The sequence below is a fragment of the Rhinolophus hipposideros genome (genome assembly GCF_964194185.1).
Source record: "Rhinolophus hipposideros genome assembly, chromosome: 4".
In the NCBI taxonomy this organism is placed as follows: domain Eukaryota; kingdom Metazoa; phylum Chordata; class Mammalia; order Chiroptera; family Rhinolophidae; genus Rhinolophus; species Rhinolophus hipposideros.
This window is the reverse complement of record NC_138050.1, coordinates 8727740-8747257: the sequence shown is the minus strand read 5'-3', so window position 1 is coordinate 8747257 and position 19518 is coordinate 8727740. Positions and strand designations below refer to the sequence as shown.

At 38.5% G+C, this 19518-nt stretch overlaps 1 protein-coding gene across 3 annotated transcripts in view; it reads left to right on the top strand.

Annotated features, from left to right (window-relative positions):
* The window catches only part of NUP58 (nucleoporin 58), a 53938-nt gene extending 35139 nt beyond the window's left edge, over window positions 1-18799 (top strand). The window contains exon 15 of one of the 3 annotated variants that reach the window (XM_081046795.1): window positions 18633-18799. In XM_081046795.1, the coding sequence (XP_080902921.1) occupies window positions 18633-18715 (83 nt within the window). In that variant the 3' untranslated portion in view covers window positions 18716-18799. Of the gene's footprint in view, window positions 1-723; window positions 3249-10341; window positions 13102-18632 lie in introns of those variants that run through there. The other 2 variants (XM_081046793.1, XM_081046794.1) reach the window with 2 other exon arrangements.
* Window positions 18800-19518: the final 719 nt, after the last annotated feature.

Sequence of the window (19518 nt, the reverse complement as noted above, 5' to 3'; positions counted from 1 at the left end):
CCAGTAGAAAATTCCAAATTGCACCTTCTTTTGCATTTTCTCTGTATTTGTAAATAATGGCTTCTTTAAATGTGCAGTGCTTAGGGATAAAAGGCATGTCTAAAACAATGACATAGTACCGATTAAATTGTGTTTAAATTGAAGGAATTTGAAGAAAATTCAGTAGTGTTTAAAATGAACAGTTTCAACAGAGTAGGATAGTAGAATTCAGTGGTATAGGATTTTAATATAAATATGTTAATATTAGTTAACCAGACAGTAATAATACTTGATTTTAATTACACAAGGGCTCTTGTATAAAATCAAAACAATGGGTACGACTCTTCGGTATGTTAATTGTCCTGAAAATTGTGGGTTGTGGTTTTCTTGGAGGACTTCTACATGTTGATAACATGTTTCTGGAGGGCCTGAGGAGGAAGGCACCCTGGCATATTGAATTAACAGGAAAGTGGCAACTTGAAGTCTTGTGAAGATTTCAGTTATTTGTGCTAAGGTTTCTCTTTGGGCTGGATCACTAACGTTCTGTCTTTAAAGGTGTGCCACTTAGTTATTTGCTAAATTATTTTCCTGTAAAGTTGCATGTTAAAAATTTAGTGCCATAAGATATTTACTATTTTTACAGAGTATATTCTTGCAGCTAGAAATTTACCTCTCATCCCATTTTTTTTATATTTATTTTTGTGATTAACTTCTGATGTGAATGTTCTCTTCCCTAAACATAAGGCTTTGGCAGCTCAAGTACATCTGGGTTTAACTTCAGCAACCCTGGCATCACGGCGTCAGCTGGTTTGACATTTGGGGTGTCCAATCCTGCCTCTGCAGGTTTTGGAACAGGAGGACAACTCCTTCAGCTGAAGAAACCTCCAGCTGGAAACAAAAGAGGAAAAAGATAAACATGGGTGGATGTGTTGAGAGAATCTATAGCAGCTGCGTTCATTCTATGAGTCTATTTTTCTAAACTTGATGCAGTGATTAAATTGCATCGCAGGAGATTTCTAAAGTTTTGATATTTTTCCCTACTCTGGAATTTGAACTTTGTTCTTATTTGCCATGCTAAACATATTTTCTCTTGTGAATTTGAAACCCAGTTGTATATTTTTCGTTATTTCGATTCTCAGTGTAAGAAATGTTCTGATGACATCGCTGGTTGGTAAAACCTACTATTTAACCTAGAGTTAATAGCAATGTTTTTGTTGATACAGTTTACGTTATGTGAATATATGCACATGTGTTTCTTATAGAGATGGTGTGAACTCTAGGGCCTGTACCTGAATCAGCTGGTAACCTGGTAAAGGCCTTTTGAACACCACTGCAGGGCTTCTTGTGAATATGTGTGTAAATATATACAGAATACTACGCACAATTGTGTGTGCATATAAAATATATATTTACAGACCTACAACTTTTGCCTCAGACTGTTCCCCTTTTCTGAGGGTATTCCATTTTTCATCTTTTAAGCTTCAGATCCTCAGTGCTTGTAGAACGATGAGCTAGAGGTACTAGGTCATTGCAGTCACTTGCTTAAAGACATGGTGAAATGGTTACTGGTGTAAATAGCTGACCTGCCCGACTTCACTGCCCCTAGTCTTTCCTGTTTTTGTTTTCCACCTTGACCTTGAGCAGTTGCCCTAAATGAGGAATGCTGTAAAACTCCTTGAGCAGATTTTAACAACTTTTATTATCCTATATGTTTTCATATTGCCCGTAGGAGATGTTTTTTTCATATCTGAGATGTACCTTCAAGAGCATATTTGAACTCCAGACTGGTGTTCTGGGGTAAAAAGCTATTAAGCCAAATTGATTCTATGCAGGTGAAGGACGCGCTATGTATGACTTCAGTGGAAACTTTTCTAGCTATTCCAATACAAGAGTTCTTTCTTATAGGGCTATTGATACTGACACCAAATGGAGTGGCTTATCAGCCTCTTAGTGTCTTAAGTAAGTGCTTAATTTGGAACAGAGAAAGTATATTTTAAGAAAAAAAGTATTCTTTGTAGCAACTATAAACTATCCCCCGTTTTAACAGTGAACAGAACTCCAGGTATAACAAACACATAGGTGTGTCAGGTTACATCTGTGTAATAGTTGTCTGTATTAGTGTTAGTGACATAGACTGGGTGAAAAAGAGAGCCCTTGGAAAGAGAACTGCCTTAGCCACAATTTCAGACGGAAACCATTAGGTAGACCGGTTTATCTTTCAAGTACCTTTCAGATGGGACGTGAACATGGACTTTCATTGAAAGTAGTTTAATTTTTTATATAGATGGTTTTGTACATAATGTGCATCAAGTGAATATTTTCAGAAGCATTTCACCAAGGCACTTTTTTTTTCTAAAATAGGTATTGCATATATATGTGTATAGATGTTGATATATATATATATAAAGTATATATCGATATATATACACACATAATTTTAGTATAATGTTGGATTTGATTATAAAAGTGTTGTCAAATCTGTTTTATTTATGCACATATAGCAGTGATTGGCTTTTTGGAATTGAGATTTTTGCGCCTTGATGCATTCAAATAAGAAAAATGCTTTGTTTCTGAGCGCTAAAGCTGTTTTTATTTTTGCATATTTCTCTAATACTGCAACCCCCCGATCCACATTTTGGGGAAGGACAGGAAAACATGTGATTTTGTGTTTTGAATTACTGTCAGAATTAACTACACAGTTACAACAAACTTTTTTAAAAGGACATTGCATTGTGCCGCAAAAATCTGAATATTTATATTTCTTGGTTTTTTTCTTTATATATTTTACATTTTAATATGTTGAACCACTGGAAATTTGTAACAGATCAATTTGTGATAGGAGTTTAAATGTGTTGTCATTGTCTCCATTGTCTTCACTTTGTCCAGAGGCTATCATTAAGGAAACAATAAAATTTACATTGTGTCAGTTTCTTTGAATCTTTATAGGTGTCAGTAATTGTTTTTAATATGTAATTTCCTAATTATTGCTATTTTATTGTCTTTGGTTGGGTTTTGAGTGTTTTCACTGGTATATACATATTGCTTTTTTTAAAAAACAAACAAACAGACAAACTAAAGACAACACAAGAAAGTCAGTTTGAGTAAAAAGGAAAGGTCTTCTTCAACTCCTAGGCCCTACTCCCACTTTTTCCCCCCGGAGTACCCACTCTTAATGCTTTGGTGTATATCCTTTCAGACTCTTCTAAAAAAGGCTTTTTTCAACACGTGTACAAATGTTCATTCTCCTATTTTCTCTTAGATTCTTTTTTAAAAACAAATGGGTTAAAAATCTATGTGCTCTGTGACTTCTTTTTTCCCCCCTTAATGATATGTCATTGACATCTTTCTATGTCAGTCCATGCAGATTTTCTTTTTATGTACTGTCCCCTAGCACGGGTGTACGATGATTTGTTCCAACTAATACCTGTTGGTGGGCAGTTAGATTCTTTCCAGTATTTCAGTGTTACAGAAAAAGCTGCAGTGAGTATCCTTGTACATGTTTCTTTGTGCTTATGTTTAATGTTTCTTTGGGATTGATTCTAGAAGAGGAGTTGCTGAAAGGCATACAAATTTTGTGCTTTAATGTCAGATTGCCTTCTAAAAGTGCTATATAAATATACACTTCTACAGTGTTTATGAGTATGCGTCTCCCAGCAATCTCTAACCCTCGATATTATCAATCTTAATAAATACTTGTGAGGTTTAACTTTTTCATGTATATTATCCACTTGCATGTTAATGTAATTGCATGTTAATATCTTTTATCCATTTTTATACCCGGGTTATTTAGGAGTTTTTCTTAATGATTTGTAGGATCTCTGTAGATAATGGCTATTAATAGTTTTCTTGTGAGATAGGTTGGATTTCTGGAATCAGCTGGGTTCAGACCCCTGTCTTGACCCTGTATGATCTTGGACAAGTTACTTACCTTTTCTAGACCTCAGCGTCATCATCTCAAAGGGGGATACTAAAGATGGGTGGTTGTATTAATAATACAATCCACTTTAAAGCATTTGGGTAGCATAAGCCCCTGACACTTTGCAAGCATTTTCTATTCCTGCACCAATACATACTGCTTTAGTTATTTACTGCTATTGTAGCTGGATGCTTTATTTAGATACCTGATAGGGAAAGCTGCCCTATTTTTTTTTTTTTTTAAGTGTGTCGGAGGGTGGGGCTGACTATTCTAGGACACTTACTCTAAGGTACACTTAGTACCTATTTTGCCAAGTTTGATTTTTCTTAAAATCCTATTGGGATTTTGATTGCGTACATACAAATAAAATATGTTATGATCTGGTGAGAATTGACAATACACCAATACATACAGCATGGTATATGCATTTACTGGGTATTTTTATTCCTTCAACAAGGTTTTACAGTGTTTATTAGATTCTTGGCTAATTGTTTTTCCTAACAGCATCTTGGTTTTATCTCTGAGTGTGGATTTTTATCCTGTAGTTGGTACAAGGTCATTTACATTATTACAAATATAGGTTAACTGTTCTTTTGTGATAATATAATAAGTCCAATTTAATGTCAAGTAGTTTTTGCCACAAGGGTATTTCACTAATGCCTTTAGAAATATTGTAATGGGATTTGTGTGTGTGTGAAATATGTGGGTTGGAATAGTCTGTCAGAAGACAATGCTTTGGCATCTCCTTCCTCCATGCTTTGCCCTCTCACTGTGAATAAGCATGGCTGCCCTGCACTTTTCAGAACACACGTCACGAGGGGACACAACCCTGCGGCTCGCTAAAGCAGGGCCGATGTGCTGGGAAGTCTGAGCTGGAGGGCCTAAGTTAAATCTCATTCCCAAAGTCATCTTTGCCTATCAGTGTGTCTACCATTTATTGAGTGTTGTGGTCTGTTACACCCAGACTTTGTAAACTTGACCTTGTTTAATTTTGCTGTTACTCAGTAAAGCAGAAGGTTCAAGCAATTTACTTGACATTACATAGCTAAGTCGTGGAGCTGAGATTTTCCTGTGGTACAGGAGTAACACACTGATTTTCATGCCTAACCTCTTAAAGGCACGAAGGTAATGCCGTTATGGGGTGACTGACAAGTGTATAATAGACCAGGTCAAGGCAAAGTAAGGTAAGTATAAAGGGCCATGGGACTTGAGGGAGAATAATCATATCTACGATGTAAAGAGTGAAGAAGCAAGGGCTAGACTGGTGTAGTAGCCCCCTGACCTTCTCCCACGGTTTCCCTATGAAGAGGTTCATAGAGAAAAACTAGCATGGAGGGTGGTCTGCCCTCTTTGAACCTTAGAAACTGTTAAGTTTCACAAGAAAGCCTTTCCAGAAAGGCTTCCTTGACTCTCCTGTAACCCAAAGGAGCATTGTATGCTCAGACTGAGTGAGACTAGATCCTTTTCTTGTGATACAGACAGGTGAACCTCATCTGACCCAAGAAAACCATGGAAATCGTCAAGAAGCTCCGGTGCTAACACACAGCAGCAGATAGAAGAAAGTAGGGATTATTGGAAAAATTCATCATGGCCCAGAATGTTCTTTTGCCTTTCCAACTCATTCACTCTTGTACTTTTTCTCTAGTACCTAATCTATCAATAATTTTTTTTAAAAACCTACTAGGCTCAAAGGTTACCGTGCTGAATAGTGGGCTGTAGATTTAACTTGCATAGGACTTGTTTTTGTCATCCTCATCCCTCTTTGAATCCCCTGGTAACAAGTCAATTTAGTTCAGTGAATATTAATATTTGCTGTGTGCAAGTCTCGGCTGGGAGCATGGGGATATAAACATGGGTTAGGATATTGTCTACATTCAATAATACTAGCTAACATTGAATACTAAGAAGCCAGGGCCTCTTCTTAAGAGCTTTCCATATATTAACTCATTGAATCCACAGTCCTATGACTTGGATACCAATTCCTGTTTTTACAAATGAAAAAACAGGCACAGAGCAGTTAAATAACATTTGATGGTCATTGAACTACTAAGTGGATGGGCCAGAATTCAAACCCAGGCTGTCTTTCTATAGTCTAGGCTTTTAACTCTTACTGTATGCAAATAAGTACAAAGTGGGATTTCTTAGTGATAGGATAAAGATACAAAGAAAAATTTTTTTGATAAATTTTGTTGGGAAATATTGGGGGACTGTTTCTCCAGGGCCCATCAGCTCCAAGTCCTTCAGTCTAGTTGTGGGGGGCGCAGCTGAGCTCCCCGTCCAGTCGCCGTTTTTCAATCTTTAGTTGCAGGGGGCTCAGCCTACCCTCCCATGCCGGAATTGAACCAGCAACTTTGTTGAGAGTCATCAACTGAGCCATCTGGCCGCCCCTCAAAATTCTTGAGTGCACAGAGACGCTAATTCAACTTGAGGGAATCAAAAAATTATTGTAATAGGTGGCTTTGAGCAATGAGTTATGAATAGGATTTATTTTTTATGAAGTATTTACTATTTGCATTGAAAGAACACATTTACTTAATCAAAAATAATCCTGAATTTGAGCAACATAAAGGGATAAAATTAAAACCAACTAATACCGCCATTCTGCAGAGGAAGTTTCTGTTAGGTTTCTTTTCATCTTGGTTCATATTGTTTTTCTTCTTTCTTTTTAATAGCCGTATAGAGCATGTATGTCCACATTCTATTTAATAAGTTCCTTTTGGTAAATATTTAGATAGTTTATATATTTTTTGCTATTAGAAATAATTCCAGTAGGATAAGTGAAAATGCTATCCAGTTTTATGGACTACTTTGGGAATTTGAACATTTTCATGTGAGTATTGGCCATTTTTTTCATAATTATTTGCAGAGCTCTTGGATGTAGTCGCTATCTATAGAGATATTTAGAAAAAGTAACAATTTAAAATCAGCCCTGGATCCATGTGACTTTAATGAAAATTATGTCATGCCTATTTCTCGTTGCCTTTAAACATTCTTAATATTTAGATTAATTTGTCTTATATACAGAGAATGCCAACAAAATATATTTACATTTTAAGAAAGGAAAAAACTATTAAAATTGTAATAATATATACCGATAACAAAAGATGAATACAAATCATGTGTATACTTTTTTTGGCACCCCTGGTATTACAAATGCTTTGCAGTGAATCTATTCACCTCCATTTATGGTTTTTTGTTTTTATTATGTAGACATTTAATTATTTTATGTTGCCAAAATGTACTAGTCTTTCTAAATGACTTCTAGGAATGAGTGAGAGCTCAATGGGAAGAAAAAAGAAGACATTTTACGTTTTACAGTTTATAAAGTCTTTCATGTTATGTCATTAAGACTTGAACTGTAGGAAGATGTCTTTAAAAGCTTCAACTAGGTGGCTATGGTCAGGTTGTAATTGGTGGCAGAGCTGAAAGGAGACTTCCCACATACCACTTCACAGAGTGCATTTGTAACAATGAAATGCTCGGCCTCTCTGACTCCGTCTCGGTCCAGCTTGCCTTATGCCCATGGCCTTCAGGCTCATAGCTCCCGCTGCGTCTGGCATAGCCACACGCTCTTCCTTAGAGGAATGCTGCTTGTGCTCCAGTTTGAAAAAACAGCCCCTCCCAATTCCCCTGCCCTTGACCTAAAAGAAGCCTGAACTCGACTCTTGAAATGGATTTAAGGATTAGGTCTCTCATTGCCTTGTCGCCTTGATCTGTAAATCTTTCCTTACTCCAAACTCTGTTGTTTTGAGTTTGGGCCTTTTGAAGCATCGGGCACACAGACTTTGGACCGGTAACAATTTGGCGAGCCAGCTAGGAGAGGGTGGCTGTGGCGGGCCAGCCCCAGCTGGAGTTTCCCTTTGTGAGTCCCCAGCAGCTGCCACGGCCGTTTTGCTTTGGGGACTCAGGAGGGACTTTCCCTGGCAGGTGCTCGTTTGGAATAAGGAAACCTCTTTGGACTTTGGTTTTGTTTCTGGAGTAAGTTGTTCCCACATGCACAGCCCGGAATCCTTCCTCTCTATCTGGGCTTTCTCTCCCTCAGGACAAAGCCATCTACATTTGGGGGGCCTCCGTCTGAGCGCAGGATAAGGATTGTCAGACTCTACCCTTTTGTTTGTTGTCTCTGCGAGTGGACGGGCTCGATTTGGAAGTAGGGTAAGTCGTCCCAGCGCCACAACTGGGAACTCCCTTCCCCTCCATTTGGGCTTTTCCCTTGGGCTGAGCCAATTTGTTTTGCATTTGTTTGGGGAGGGTAATAGTTGTAGGACTTGTACCCAGTGCGTGAACAGTTTCAGATGCATTCATTTGTTTGGCCATTTGAATTTGAAATTTGTACCTTGCCTAGTGTATCAGGCTTGGTTAGGAAGGTGCGCAATGTATTGTCTTGCTTGTGTATCATTTGTGTGTCGAGCTGAGGCTGCTTCTTCCCCTATTGGTTTGGAAGTAAGAAGTAAAATGATGTCTGAGGTTTCTTCTCCCTCCCCATCTCCTTCGTCTCCTGACGTGTGGCAGCTGACATTGTGTGCTCAGGCCCCATCCCAGCATCTTTAGGAAAATCTGCCACTTTAAATTCCGGCGATTTGAAGCTACTCTTACCCTCTGAGCTTTCAGACTTTATTGTGCACATGCTTCTGTTGTTTGTGTTTGTCAATAAGCCTACCTTAAGGGGCACCCTGGAAGGAGAGGAATCTCAGGCCTGTGTAGACAATGAAATGCATTCTATGATTGATTATAAATTAATTTTAAAACAGCTTCAAAGGAATTCTTACAGTATGCAAAACTTGGTCTTCTGAGCAAAATACTGAGTTTTGCATTGTATCTGGGACACAAAAGCTAGTGTTTTAAAATGAAAGCTATGAGATATCTGTCTGTGGTTATCTGTAGGTTTATGTATATATATAACATATTTCTACAGCTGAATATTAAACTGGCTTAAACAAACAAGCGCTTACATAAGAATTCTTAAAAATACAACTAACCCAAACGCTTTTCAGAATCACGTGATCTGGGCAAATATTTGATATTAAATCTAGTTTTGAGTTTGGTTTGATGAAGTAGGCATATCTTTAGAATCCTAATCAGCATTAAATAATACTCTTATTCTACAAGTTTCTTTTAGGTTAACTTTTTAACAATAACTATATTGTATAAGTGTACTTAAAATGGTTTTTCTAAATCTCTTTGATAACTTGGAACTTGAAAGTTTTGTTAGCTAAATTAAATTATGGATATTCATTTGTATTCTAAGTCATTACAAAATGAGGATCTTGAGAAAGAAAGTTTTATGTGTGGTCAAGTTTATTAAGTTAAAATAAATGTAATCAAGTAAGTGAATTTAAATATCAAAAGCAAGCTGATGCAGAATTAGAGTTAGATTTTTCTTTCTCTGCTGAAAAAGGACAGTTTCTTGAGCTCTTGGTCTGCTACTGATATTGTGAAAACTTTTCTACCTAGAAAGCAAAGATTCTGTGTTCTGTCAAAATAATTTTCTGTGTTTTATGTTGCTGTAACCACGTCCTTGATTACTTAAGAAAACTGAATCTTCTCAGTAGTAAGAACGAAGCTTTGCTAACAATTATGTAAACTTCTGTATTTATGTTTGAAATTTTCTAGTGCCACTTTGGTTACATGGATAATTAAGTATTGCTTGTAATGACTTATGATCCTATTTAGTCAAATGTCTAAAGCTCTTGATATATTTTGACAAACTTCCCAAAATTTAAATTACAAATAGAGTTTTGACTCGGGAGTAACTGAAGTGTTTCAGAAGAGCCCCGGGAACACCTTAAAAGATTAGTTTTCTCTCTTTACAAAAGAGAAATATTCAACTATTAGGCTTATTTTGGTGTGTTGAAATTACATGGGAAACTTTGTCAAAATAAAGAAATAATTATGTTGCATTTATATGCATATATTCTTATTACTAAATGAATATTCTAGAGAAGTCTGATGGCAAGTCCTTGCCTTGGCTTTTCTGGCCTTGAGAGGCCTTTTAAATTCAGTCTGAAGATTTTAGGAAAATTTCAGCAAAGCAGATTTAAAGGTGTCTGTATGGTTATTTCCTGTTCTTACTGGACTTAAACAAATAATCTCTAAGAATCTACAATGTCCTGATACAACATTTTCATTTGGGATGTGGAAATGTTATGTTTCAGAGAACAGCACATGCCTTTGTCAGTTGCATTATAATCAGACCTGTAACCATGACATCTTAAGTTTTTGTCATTTACAGTCAGTCCTTAGGTCTCTCTTTAATAACTACTCATGAGTTTGCTTCTAGCAGGCGGATGTACCTGATTGATATACCTTCCCATCGCGTCGGCCCCAGAGATTGGTTATTATTAAAATCATGGAAGAACAACCATCCTGGTGATCAGCTTGAGCCCAAGTGGGTGAGGCCCTACCAGGTTCTTTTAATAATCCATTCCTCTGTTAAATTGATCCAGCTCCTCTTAAGAACACCCAGGAGGGCTCCACGGCCGACACAAATTCATTCAGAAGGCCTCCAGAAAGCAGAAGGAGACGTGCTCCTGTTCCAGCCAAAGATACTCCCCAAAAGTCGGAATACACATGCACACCCCTAACAGATCTCAAGTTACTGTTTAGAAGACAACTAACAAAAGATAAGTAATGCACAAGCGCAACGGAAACTCACTTCCATGCATCTTTGTCTTCACTTTCCTTGTCTATATTTCTAATATTCCACCTGCCTTACACTATCTCCTTTGTACATATAATATTCAATTAGCTTCCTTTAAATTTACCCAACCAGCTCAAAAGGGAAGCTCCCCAGTATTCTATCTACCTGGCTATCAGGAAGATGGTTTTTAGCCAGCGTTTGCCAGGACCTTACCGCCCTGGTAAGGAGTGGGAGCTCATGAATATGTGGTTAGAAATCACTCAGTAACTTGAAGAGTAATAACCAATGAGACTGCTCAAGCCATAGCATCTCCAAAGGAGGCCTCAGTCTCTCTGGCCAAAGCTGTATTAGATCATTGAATTGCTTTGGATTATTTTCTAGCTGAACAGGGCGGTGTCTAGTCACTGGCCACGTGTTGCTGGAGAGCAGGAGACCAGGGCATGAGAGTACTAGTTAATACAGGACAGCATGGCCAAGCAGGCATGTGGGCACGTGTGCAGTCAGGTCCAAAGCAGTTCTGTTCCCTGAACCCCTAGATTTCTGCCCCTAACCCACATCTGGGGCTCTTTATCAATCCTCTACCTTGCACAGGTGGGCAAAGGTTATTGCTGAGGCAGTTAGAAGAACAAATTAGGCTGACGTCAGTACAGGGCTGGCTCCTGGCTGAGGCTGAGGAGCTGCTACAAGGGAAGTTTCTCTGGGCATGTCTGGCAAAGGCTCTGGCCTGATGCCTTGGCACCAGGGCTGGTAAAGGGCCAACGTCAGCTGCTTCAGGGCTCCTCAAGATACTGAACCAGGGGAGGGGACATTGGAATGGGGGTTGGTCTGGCAACTTCCCCCAGGTTGGCTAGGATACATCTTGCAGAGAGAGAGGCGTGTCCCAGCCAGCTAAAGCGGCCCCTGTTGATCCAGGAGAAGTCTGGGCTCAAATGTTCTGTGGATGGCAACTGACACTGAGAGCACTGAGGTCGTTCACCGTGATGCTGCCACTCCACATCGCACATGACCTGGCACCGTCACCTGCTGCTCATCGCCTGCCTGCACAGAGCCCGCGGGCTGCACACGTGTTACCTGGTAGAGCCAAGGCCGCTGCACTTGCTGTGCTGAGAGGAAAGAAGCTCAGGAGGCACTGGGGACCTCAGGAAGACAGGAACTCACCCAAATCTGTAGATACTGCAGGCGGAGTCTGGTGGCAGTCCTTGCCTTGGATTTTCTGGCCTCGACAGGCCTTTTAAAGTTCAATGTGAAGATTTTAGGAAAATTCTACCAAAGCAGGTGGTACCTATGGTTAATAACTATTTTTCCTGGACTTACACAATCAGGCCAAGTCTATTGAAAGAAGACTTGTGTTGCAGATAAATTAGTCTTAATTTGGCTATCTTTGGTGAAAATGGGCTTGATTTTAGAAAATTATATTTCAAAAGGAACTATAATATACCTTTGTGGATGTTAGATTCTAGTGCTGTCCGTTGCCTTAAGTTTTGTTTTCTACTTGTAAACTGGACTGAATCCTGAATTCTTCCAGTGACTTGGAATCATTAAGAACTAAAACTGCCCTTTTCCTGAACCTTGCAACTACAAACTGTAGCTGGACGAAAAGATAATAAATTTCCGAGAGATTGGTACATTAGCTCATGCTTAAACGAGCTCAGTGAATGATACTGTGTAGGCCACACAGAGTTTACCTGAGCACCTGATGACGTCATCAGAGACATTTCAAACTACAAAAGGAGCTTCCAGCTTAAAAACTTAGAAACTGGCTTATAGTTTGCTCTGATCATTAACCTTTGTTTTTCCTTTGTTTCCGTACATTTTGTCAAATACTGATGGTGTGGAATTTAACCCTTATAGTCAGCTGTTTGGTCCGTTCTACTGCCCAGGCTCTAAGACGCCAACAGTCCTTGACATGGGTCATTAGACAGCAGGTTGCTCTAGATTACTTGTCGGCTGAACAAGGAAGTGTTTTTACGAGTACAGTGGCCAACTCATGGTTCGGGTCCTGGAGGACATAATCACAAAAGTTACTCTTTATTCTTTGTCTCATATTAGGCTACAGGTATCCTGGGCTGCTGCTGCTTCTGCCATTGCTGTGGTCTCTGCTTGCAAATTGAACATCCAGAATGCCCCCTCTAAGGCTTAGGGAACTTCGCGGAAGAGGTGGGCGTGTGAGATTGTAAGAGCCAGATGAGAGGGGCACAATGGACAGACAAATCTGACTCCATCTTAAAAGCTGACCCTCCCTCTTAATTGAACCTGGAGATTGAGGAATGAACAACAAAAGGGGGCAATTGTAGCAGAGTGAAATGCTCGGCCTCTCCGACTCCATCTCGGTCCAGCTTGCCTTGTGCCCGTGGCCTTCAGGCTCATAGCTCCCGCTTTGTCTGACACATCGACTCGCTCATCATTAGAGGAATTCTGCTTGTGCTTGAGTTTTGCAAACAGCTCCTCCCAATCCCCTTTCCCTTGACCTAAAAGAAGCCTGAACTCGACTCTTTTGAGATGGAGTTGAGGATTAGGTCCCCATCTTGGTTGTGGCCTTTTTGATTAATAAACCTTTCCTTACTCCAAATTCTGATGTTTTGAGTTTGGCCATTTGAAGGTCAGGTGCATGGACTTTGAACTGGTCACACTTTGAGAGTTGTTAAGTTTTTGATCACTGCAGTCACACTGAGGTAGGTGATGTGACCTTTTCTCTTTTACAGATGAGGGCAGAAACAACGTAAGTTGCCCAGAGTTGTACAGGTATTAAAATAGCAATGCTAAGTCTCAAATCCCAACATCCCAGGTGTCATTCTAGTAAAACCTTTTTGAAATAAATGCCATCTTTATTAAATGATCCCGCTTTCAACTCAGTGTCATTTTCAGATTTAATTCTAATGCCTTCTATATCGTTAAATATTGAGAAGGCAGAAGAAAAGTGAAATCACTGAGGCCAATGAAATTGTTTTCATTTCTTTGAAGAATTTTTTTTCTCATAGATAGACGTGATGACTTGTTTCAAGGACACCAACGCTAAACAACATGAACGACAAGTTCTAATCTTGGTGAACTATATGTTCACAGGTGCCACTTTGAAAACTGAGATAACCTAACCTTTAATTGGACCTTCTAGACTGAGTCCTTGTTAGATGTAATGATTGTATCTTTTAAGATAATCTATTGAGAAATTCCTAAAAACTACTACTTTTAGACTCCTGATGTAGGTTGATGCAGTGGTGTGTGTGTGTGTGTGTGTGTGTGTGTGTGTGTGTATATACAGATATAATTTAAACTATCATTTATGTATAAATAAAATTGAAAGTCATTCCTGTTTTTGATAACATAAGTAATTTAAATATATATTTTATATACTTTTGTATATTGATATTTTGCCCCTCTTATTGACTTTATTAGTCCTGTGAGTTTATTACTCTTGAAAATAGAGAATTGTTTTCATTCTTATTTTTAATCAGAATTACACAAGACAGTTTAAAGAATCAAATATTTCTATAAGATTTGTTACAAAAGCAAGTCTACCTTTTCTCTCTATTTCAAAGTGATAATTGTCACCTCTTTACACTGTGTCAATTTTGTTCTCAGTTTCACTGTCCCCCCTATAAGTTTAGAATTTAACTTTCTTGATAGGCTAAGTCAGTTACTTTTCTATTCCAATTCCCAAAATTTCATTGCTATTACCTGTTTTTCCTATTCTTATTGTCTTTGTGGGTTTAGGCCATCTTTTAAATTTTTAAATCTTTTTATGATAATTCTGTTGGAAATTCTTTTAATTTTAAATTTCCTATTTTTTTTTTTTTTAGGAGTTCTAATTGGCCGTTTAAAAATTATGCCTGGTCACTTTTTGATAATCTCTTGTTCTATACTTATACTTTTTCTTCTTTAAGCATTTTTTAACATACTTATTTTGTCATTGATAAGTCCAATATCTTAAGTCAATAGGGTCTTATTTGATTTTCCTGCTGGCTTTTGCTTCTTTGTCTTTCTCCTTGTGTGTTTGCAATTTTTACTTGTGAGCTCATCTTTGATAGGAATTTATCTTTGAGAATTCTGAGGCTGAAGATGTGTTCCTCCAGAGGGGATTTTCATTTGCTTCTGTTAGGCAGTTGAGAACACTAGCAACCCAGGTCTACTTGAAGATAACATCGCGCTCAAAGGAGTTTTTTTATCCACATATGTAGTGTGAATTGAAACCATAGCCCCTTCTGAGAGTCAGAGTAATGAATTCTAAGAGCAGAATTTTCTTTCACTTCATAGAGCCAAGGCAACCAACCACAGGCCAGTTTTCTTTGTCAGACTCTTTCCCTTTCTTCCTCTTTCTCCTCCCTCTGTCCCTCCCTTCCATTTGTGTATGGTAATAGTGTTCACAAGGGGTTGGCAAACTATGAAGTTTTGTTGAAACACAGCCGTGCCCTTTCGTTTACTTAGCGTCTTATGTCTGCTGCTCTGCAATGGCGGAGTTAAATAGTTGGGACAGAGACCCTATGGCCTGTATAGCTTAAAATAATCACTGTCTTCGGGCCCATTAGAGAAAATGTTTGCTGACGTCTAGTGCAGACCTCTGGTATCCCTGTTCTGTAGGGGGTTCTGTGGTCTCGCTACCGTGCATGGCTTTATTACTTAGGATACAGGCAAAGCTGCTGCTTTATTAAAAGACCTCAGAATACAGTGGCTTAAGCCAGATAGTTTACTTCTCTTTCACATGATGGTCCAAGTAACACTCCGTGTGGCTGCCCAGTGGGCTCAGAGGCCCAGAATCATAATAGTGCTGTTCTGCCATCCTGAGAGTTCTGCCCTTGTCTACATGATGGAGTCTGTTCGCATTCCAGCTCATGGGAAGAAGGGAAGAATGAAGAGAAGAGCAGCTCTTGTCCTGTTTTGTTACGAGTGGCACTTCTGCTCACATCACATTGGCTAGGACCTAGACACGTACCTAGTGACAAGTGAGGCTGAGAAGTGTCTTTTGGTGGGTGGTTGTGCACTCAGCTAAAACTCCTATTGGTAAAGAAGGAGAGAATGTTTACTTGGGGGACAAGAAGAAGACTGCCTCAGGAGAGCCTTGGCTTGCCCCCCAAACACCTACTAAAACCTCTAGACCCTTGGCAGCTATCATCTCAGTAGCCCCCCGCTTCCTCAAGCTTTCATTTCATTTCTGGCTTCTAGGAATTTACTTTCTTGCTAGCTCAGCTATGAGTTTAAAAGGTGTTTTGAAAAATTGTACCCATCATTTTCAGGTGTTTTGTAGTGGGAGTGTGTTTCAGGAGATGTAATCCAAATATAGTTTTGAATAGAACTACACCTAATTTTTATGGGTACATATTCTATTGAATCTACCTTATTCCTGATTTGGATGTAAAGTGACCTAGATTGCATCTGATCCCAGCAGTGATTTTATTTATTTTTTTGCTCATGATCTAGTTTATCTTATCCTTTCTTCAAAATCACTGTCCTTCAGTTAGCTTTTATTTTAATTTTACTTTAGCTTTCACTTTAACTGTGTCTAGAGTTGCTCCTTATTTTTAGCTTCTGTAACTTTGCATTTGGAGATTGCAAACAGACTCGATCTGTTTAGTCTACAAAATGTTTCCTGACTTTTGAAAATATGATTTTGCATGAAATTCCAGTTGCCTTAATTCTGAAAAGTTCGTGGATAGCTCTGGTGGCAGTGCCTCGGCCTGCATCCCTCCCAGCTCAGGATGCTGCACTTTCAGAACTGTCATTTACCCTGCAGTCTGTCCCCGTCCCCACCTCTCCCTACCTCTCTTCCGCTCCTATCATTGTACTTGTGGAATTACCTGCCATACCAATGTCATCATTTGCTGTGTTTCGCACTTGCTTTGTCACATCCGTTCCCCACCTTTAAATATCACAGGACTTTGTACACACTCCTTCACTAGTTTTGTGACTAGTTTAGTAGGGTGGGAAAGATATTTTCTCCATTTCCCAGTCAGGAAAACCAACGCACATAGACCCAGAATTCTGGCCTTCCCTGTTCTCACAGGTGTTAGAATGGTTATCTGATCACAAATAAGCATTAGGAAGGAAAACATAGTCACCATGTAGTGAATTCCTCAGTGCTGCGGAAAGCTCTCTGGATCAATCAATCGTTACTGTGAATGCAGTTTGTATCCCAATTGGAGCCCTGCAGTACCAGGCAGCTGACAGCAGAGGGCGGGAGACGATTTTCCTCCTGCCCAGGGTGTGTGAGCAATTTCTTGCACTGTTATTCAAGGCACAGCGTGTTTCCCGACCTATTATTTTATCGGTTAAAGTTCTATGATGGGACTTTTTGTGTGTGTGTTTTGTTCTTTTTTAGGTACACTCATAACAAAGAATGATTCCTTCCAATCATTGTTTACATCTTCTGTATGAGCTGAACAAAGAATTGGTCTAAAGAACAATGTTCTTTAAAATAACTTAGCCATTAAGAATAATGCACTGAACGTTTATTCCTTCTTGACTCAAGAAGAACCTTCTACTCCTATGCACTGTGTTATGTGCCGTTGGTTTAGAATTAGTAGTTCTTCACTTTTAAAACCCTGTGCTCTCTGATAGTCACAAATACATTTAGTGAGCAGCTGCTATAAGCCAAGCAGGAGTGTTTGGTGAGTTCATTCTGCCTTAGTGCTTTTATCTGTGTTGTCCGAAATGGTAGCCACTGGCCATATGTGGCTACTGAGCAATTGAAATACAGCTGGTGTGATTGTGAAACTGAACTTTTACTTTTTCAATGGAATCAATTTAATATTTTAATTTTAAAACTGACATTCAATTCAAATGTTGGGCAATGGTTAAGTGTATTTGGAAGAACTTGGATATCAGAGTTTACTTTTTTCAATTGTAAATTTTATGAAATCTCAATGCAGATCAAGTGGTTCCAAGGCAAATTGAGCATCCAAATTGAGAAGTATTTAGGTATAAACTTCACACTGGGTTTTGAAGACTTAAAAGAAGTTTGTAAAATATTTCAAATATTTTTATATTGATTTCATGTTGAAATGATGGTTAAATAAAATCTATTACGAAAATTAATTTTACATGTTTCTTGTACTTGTTTTAATGTGACTGGTATAAAATTTAAAATTACATACGCTTGTACGTGACTTGCTTTATATTTGTTGGGCAGTGAGTGCTGCTGTACATGGTCCTGGGACCACATATGGTTTATATACCTGAAAGAGAAATTGCAGATATTTAATTTGCTTCCTTTTGAAAATCTCTTGTCAGTTGTTCCAACAGCCTCCTACCTGGCATCCCTGTTTTATTGTCTTCTATCCTCCTCCATCAGAATCCTTAGTTATCTTCTCAAAATGCAAATAGGATTACGTAAAGCCATACTCTGGTATTCTTTATTCCAAACTCTAGCATAATATAAAAGGCCCCTCACGACCTGTTCTCTAGTTTCACCAGCCCCTTCTGATACTGTCACACGAAGGCCATTCCAGAATGCTGTTCTTTCCCACCACTTTGCTTTTGCACATGCTGTTTCTTTTGTCTGGAAGAAATGTGAGCCTGTCAGCACCATCTTTCCATCTTTCTTCATCCTTCCTCATCTCCTTCAAATCTTCAGCTGGATGGATCTCTTCTCTGCTTCACTCTGGTTAGACTTTGGACCGTATGATACAGGCTTACTACATTGTATTTTTGTTACTTGATGGTATGTTTATCCCACATTAAATAGTATACTACTACAACTGGAGCCCTGTCTTGTTTTTGTTTTGTTTGTTTTTATCCTCAACACTCAACATCTAATTGGACTCCATAAATATCTCTGGATTAAGTATTAATAATGAAGTGGGAAAAGGGTTAATTCAGTGACCCATGGCTGACCTTTCTCTGTATAGGTGTTGGAACTGGGCCACTAGGGTTAGAATTTCCGTTCCACTACTTAGTAGGTGTGTGACTTTGGCCAAGTTATTAAACATCTTTGTGCCTCATTAGTAAAATGGAAACAATAATACTTTATCTTACAGGTTGTGAAGATTAAAATGAGTTAACGTGTACAGTGCTTAAGTATCTGCCTGAGGCAAGCTAAGCATGCAATAAATATTAACTATTACAGTTGTCATAATACAGTCTAAACTATTTTTCTTTTTCTCTCAGGCAAAAAATCACAGGTTTTAACAGGATTTCGAAAACCCAGTGTGACAGAAACCAATGAAGTAGGAAGAAAAATCCAGTTCTGAGCAATCATTGAATCAAGAAATACCTAGTTGGCAAGGAAGTTCTGATTATCATTTTGTGAATCACATTATTTAAGAACAGAACTGTATGTCTTAGAGTGAGTTTGGTCAAGATTTTTAGAATTCAGGAAAGACAACTTGACCTTGATGTTTAAGGACAATCTAATGGGTCACATACTAGATACTGACAGTGTTTAAAAGAACTGGGAAGGAGACCACTAATTCAGTGTACATAAGGAATTGTGGGAAGTTCACAGATGGAATGGAAAAATGTGATACAAGACACAATTTACCAACTACAGTGAATTAAATATTTGTTAACTTGAATTAGACAGCTCTTTTTTTTAAAAAAAAAAGCTTTATTGAGATATAATTTACATACTACGCAATTCACCCATTTGAAGTGTACATTCAGTGGTTTTTAGTGTATTCACAAAGTTGTACAATATCACAACCTAATTTTAGAACATTTTTGTCACCCCCCCCAAAAAAAAACCTCCCATACACATTAGCAGTCACTCCCCATCCTGCACCACCACCCCAAGTCCTAGGTAATATAGGTATATAGACACCTTTGTTTCTGTATGCTCGTGTTTGCTGGTTCTGAACATTTCGTATGGATGTGATTGACTTCCTTCATCTACCATGATGTTTTCAAGGGTTTTCCATGTAGGATATATCAGTACTGCATTTTTATCACTGAATAATATTCAGTTGTGTGGATATAATACATTTTATTTACCTATTCATCAGTTGTACATTTGGGTTTCCACTTTTTAGCTATTATGAATAATGCTGCTGTGAAC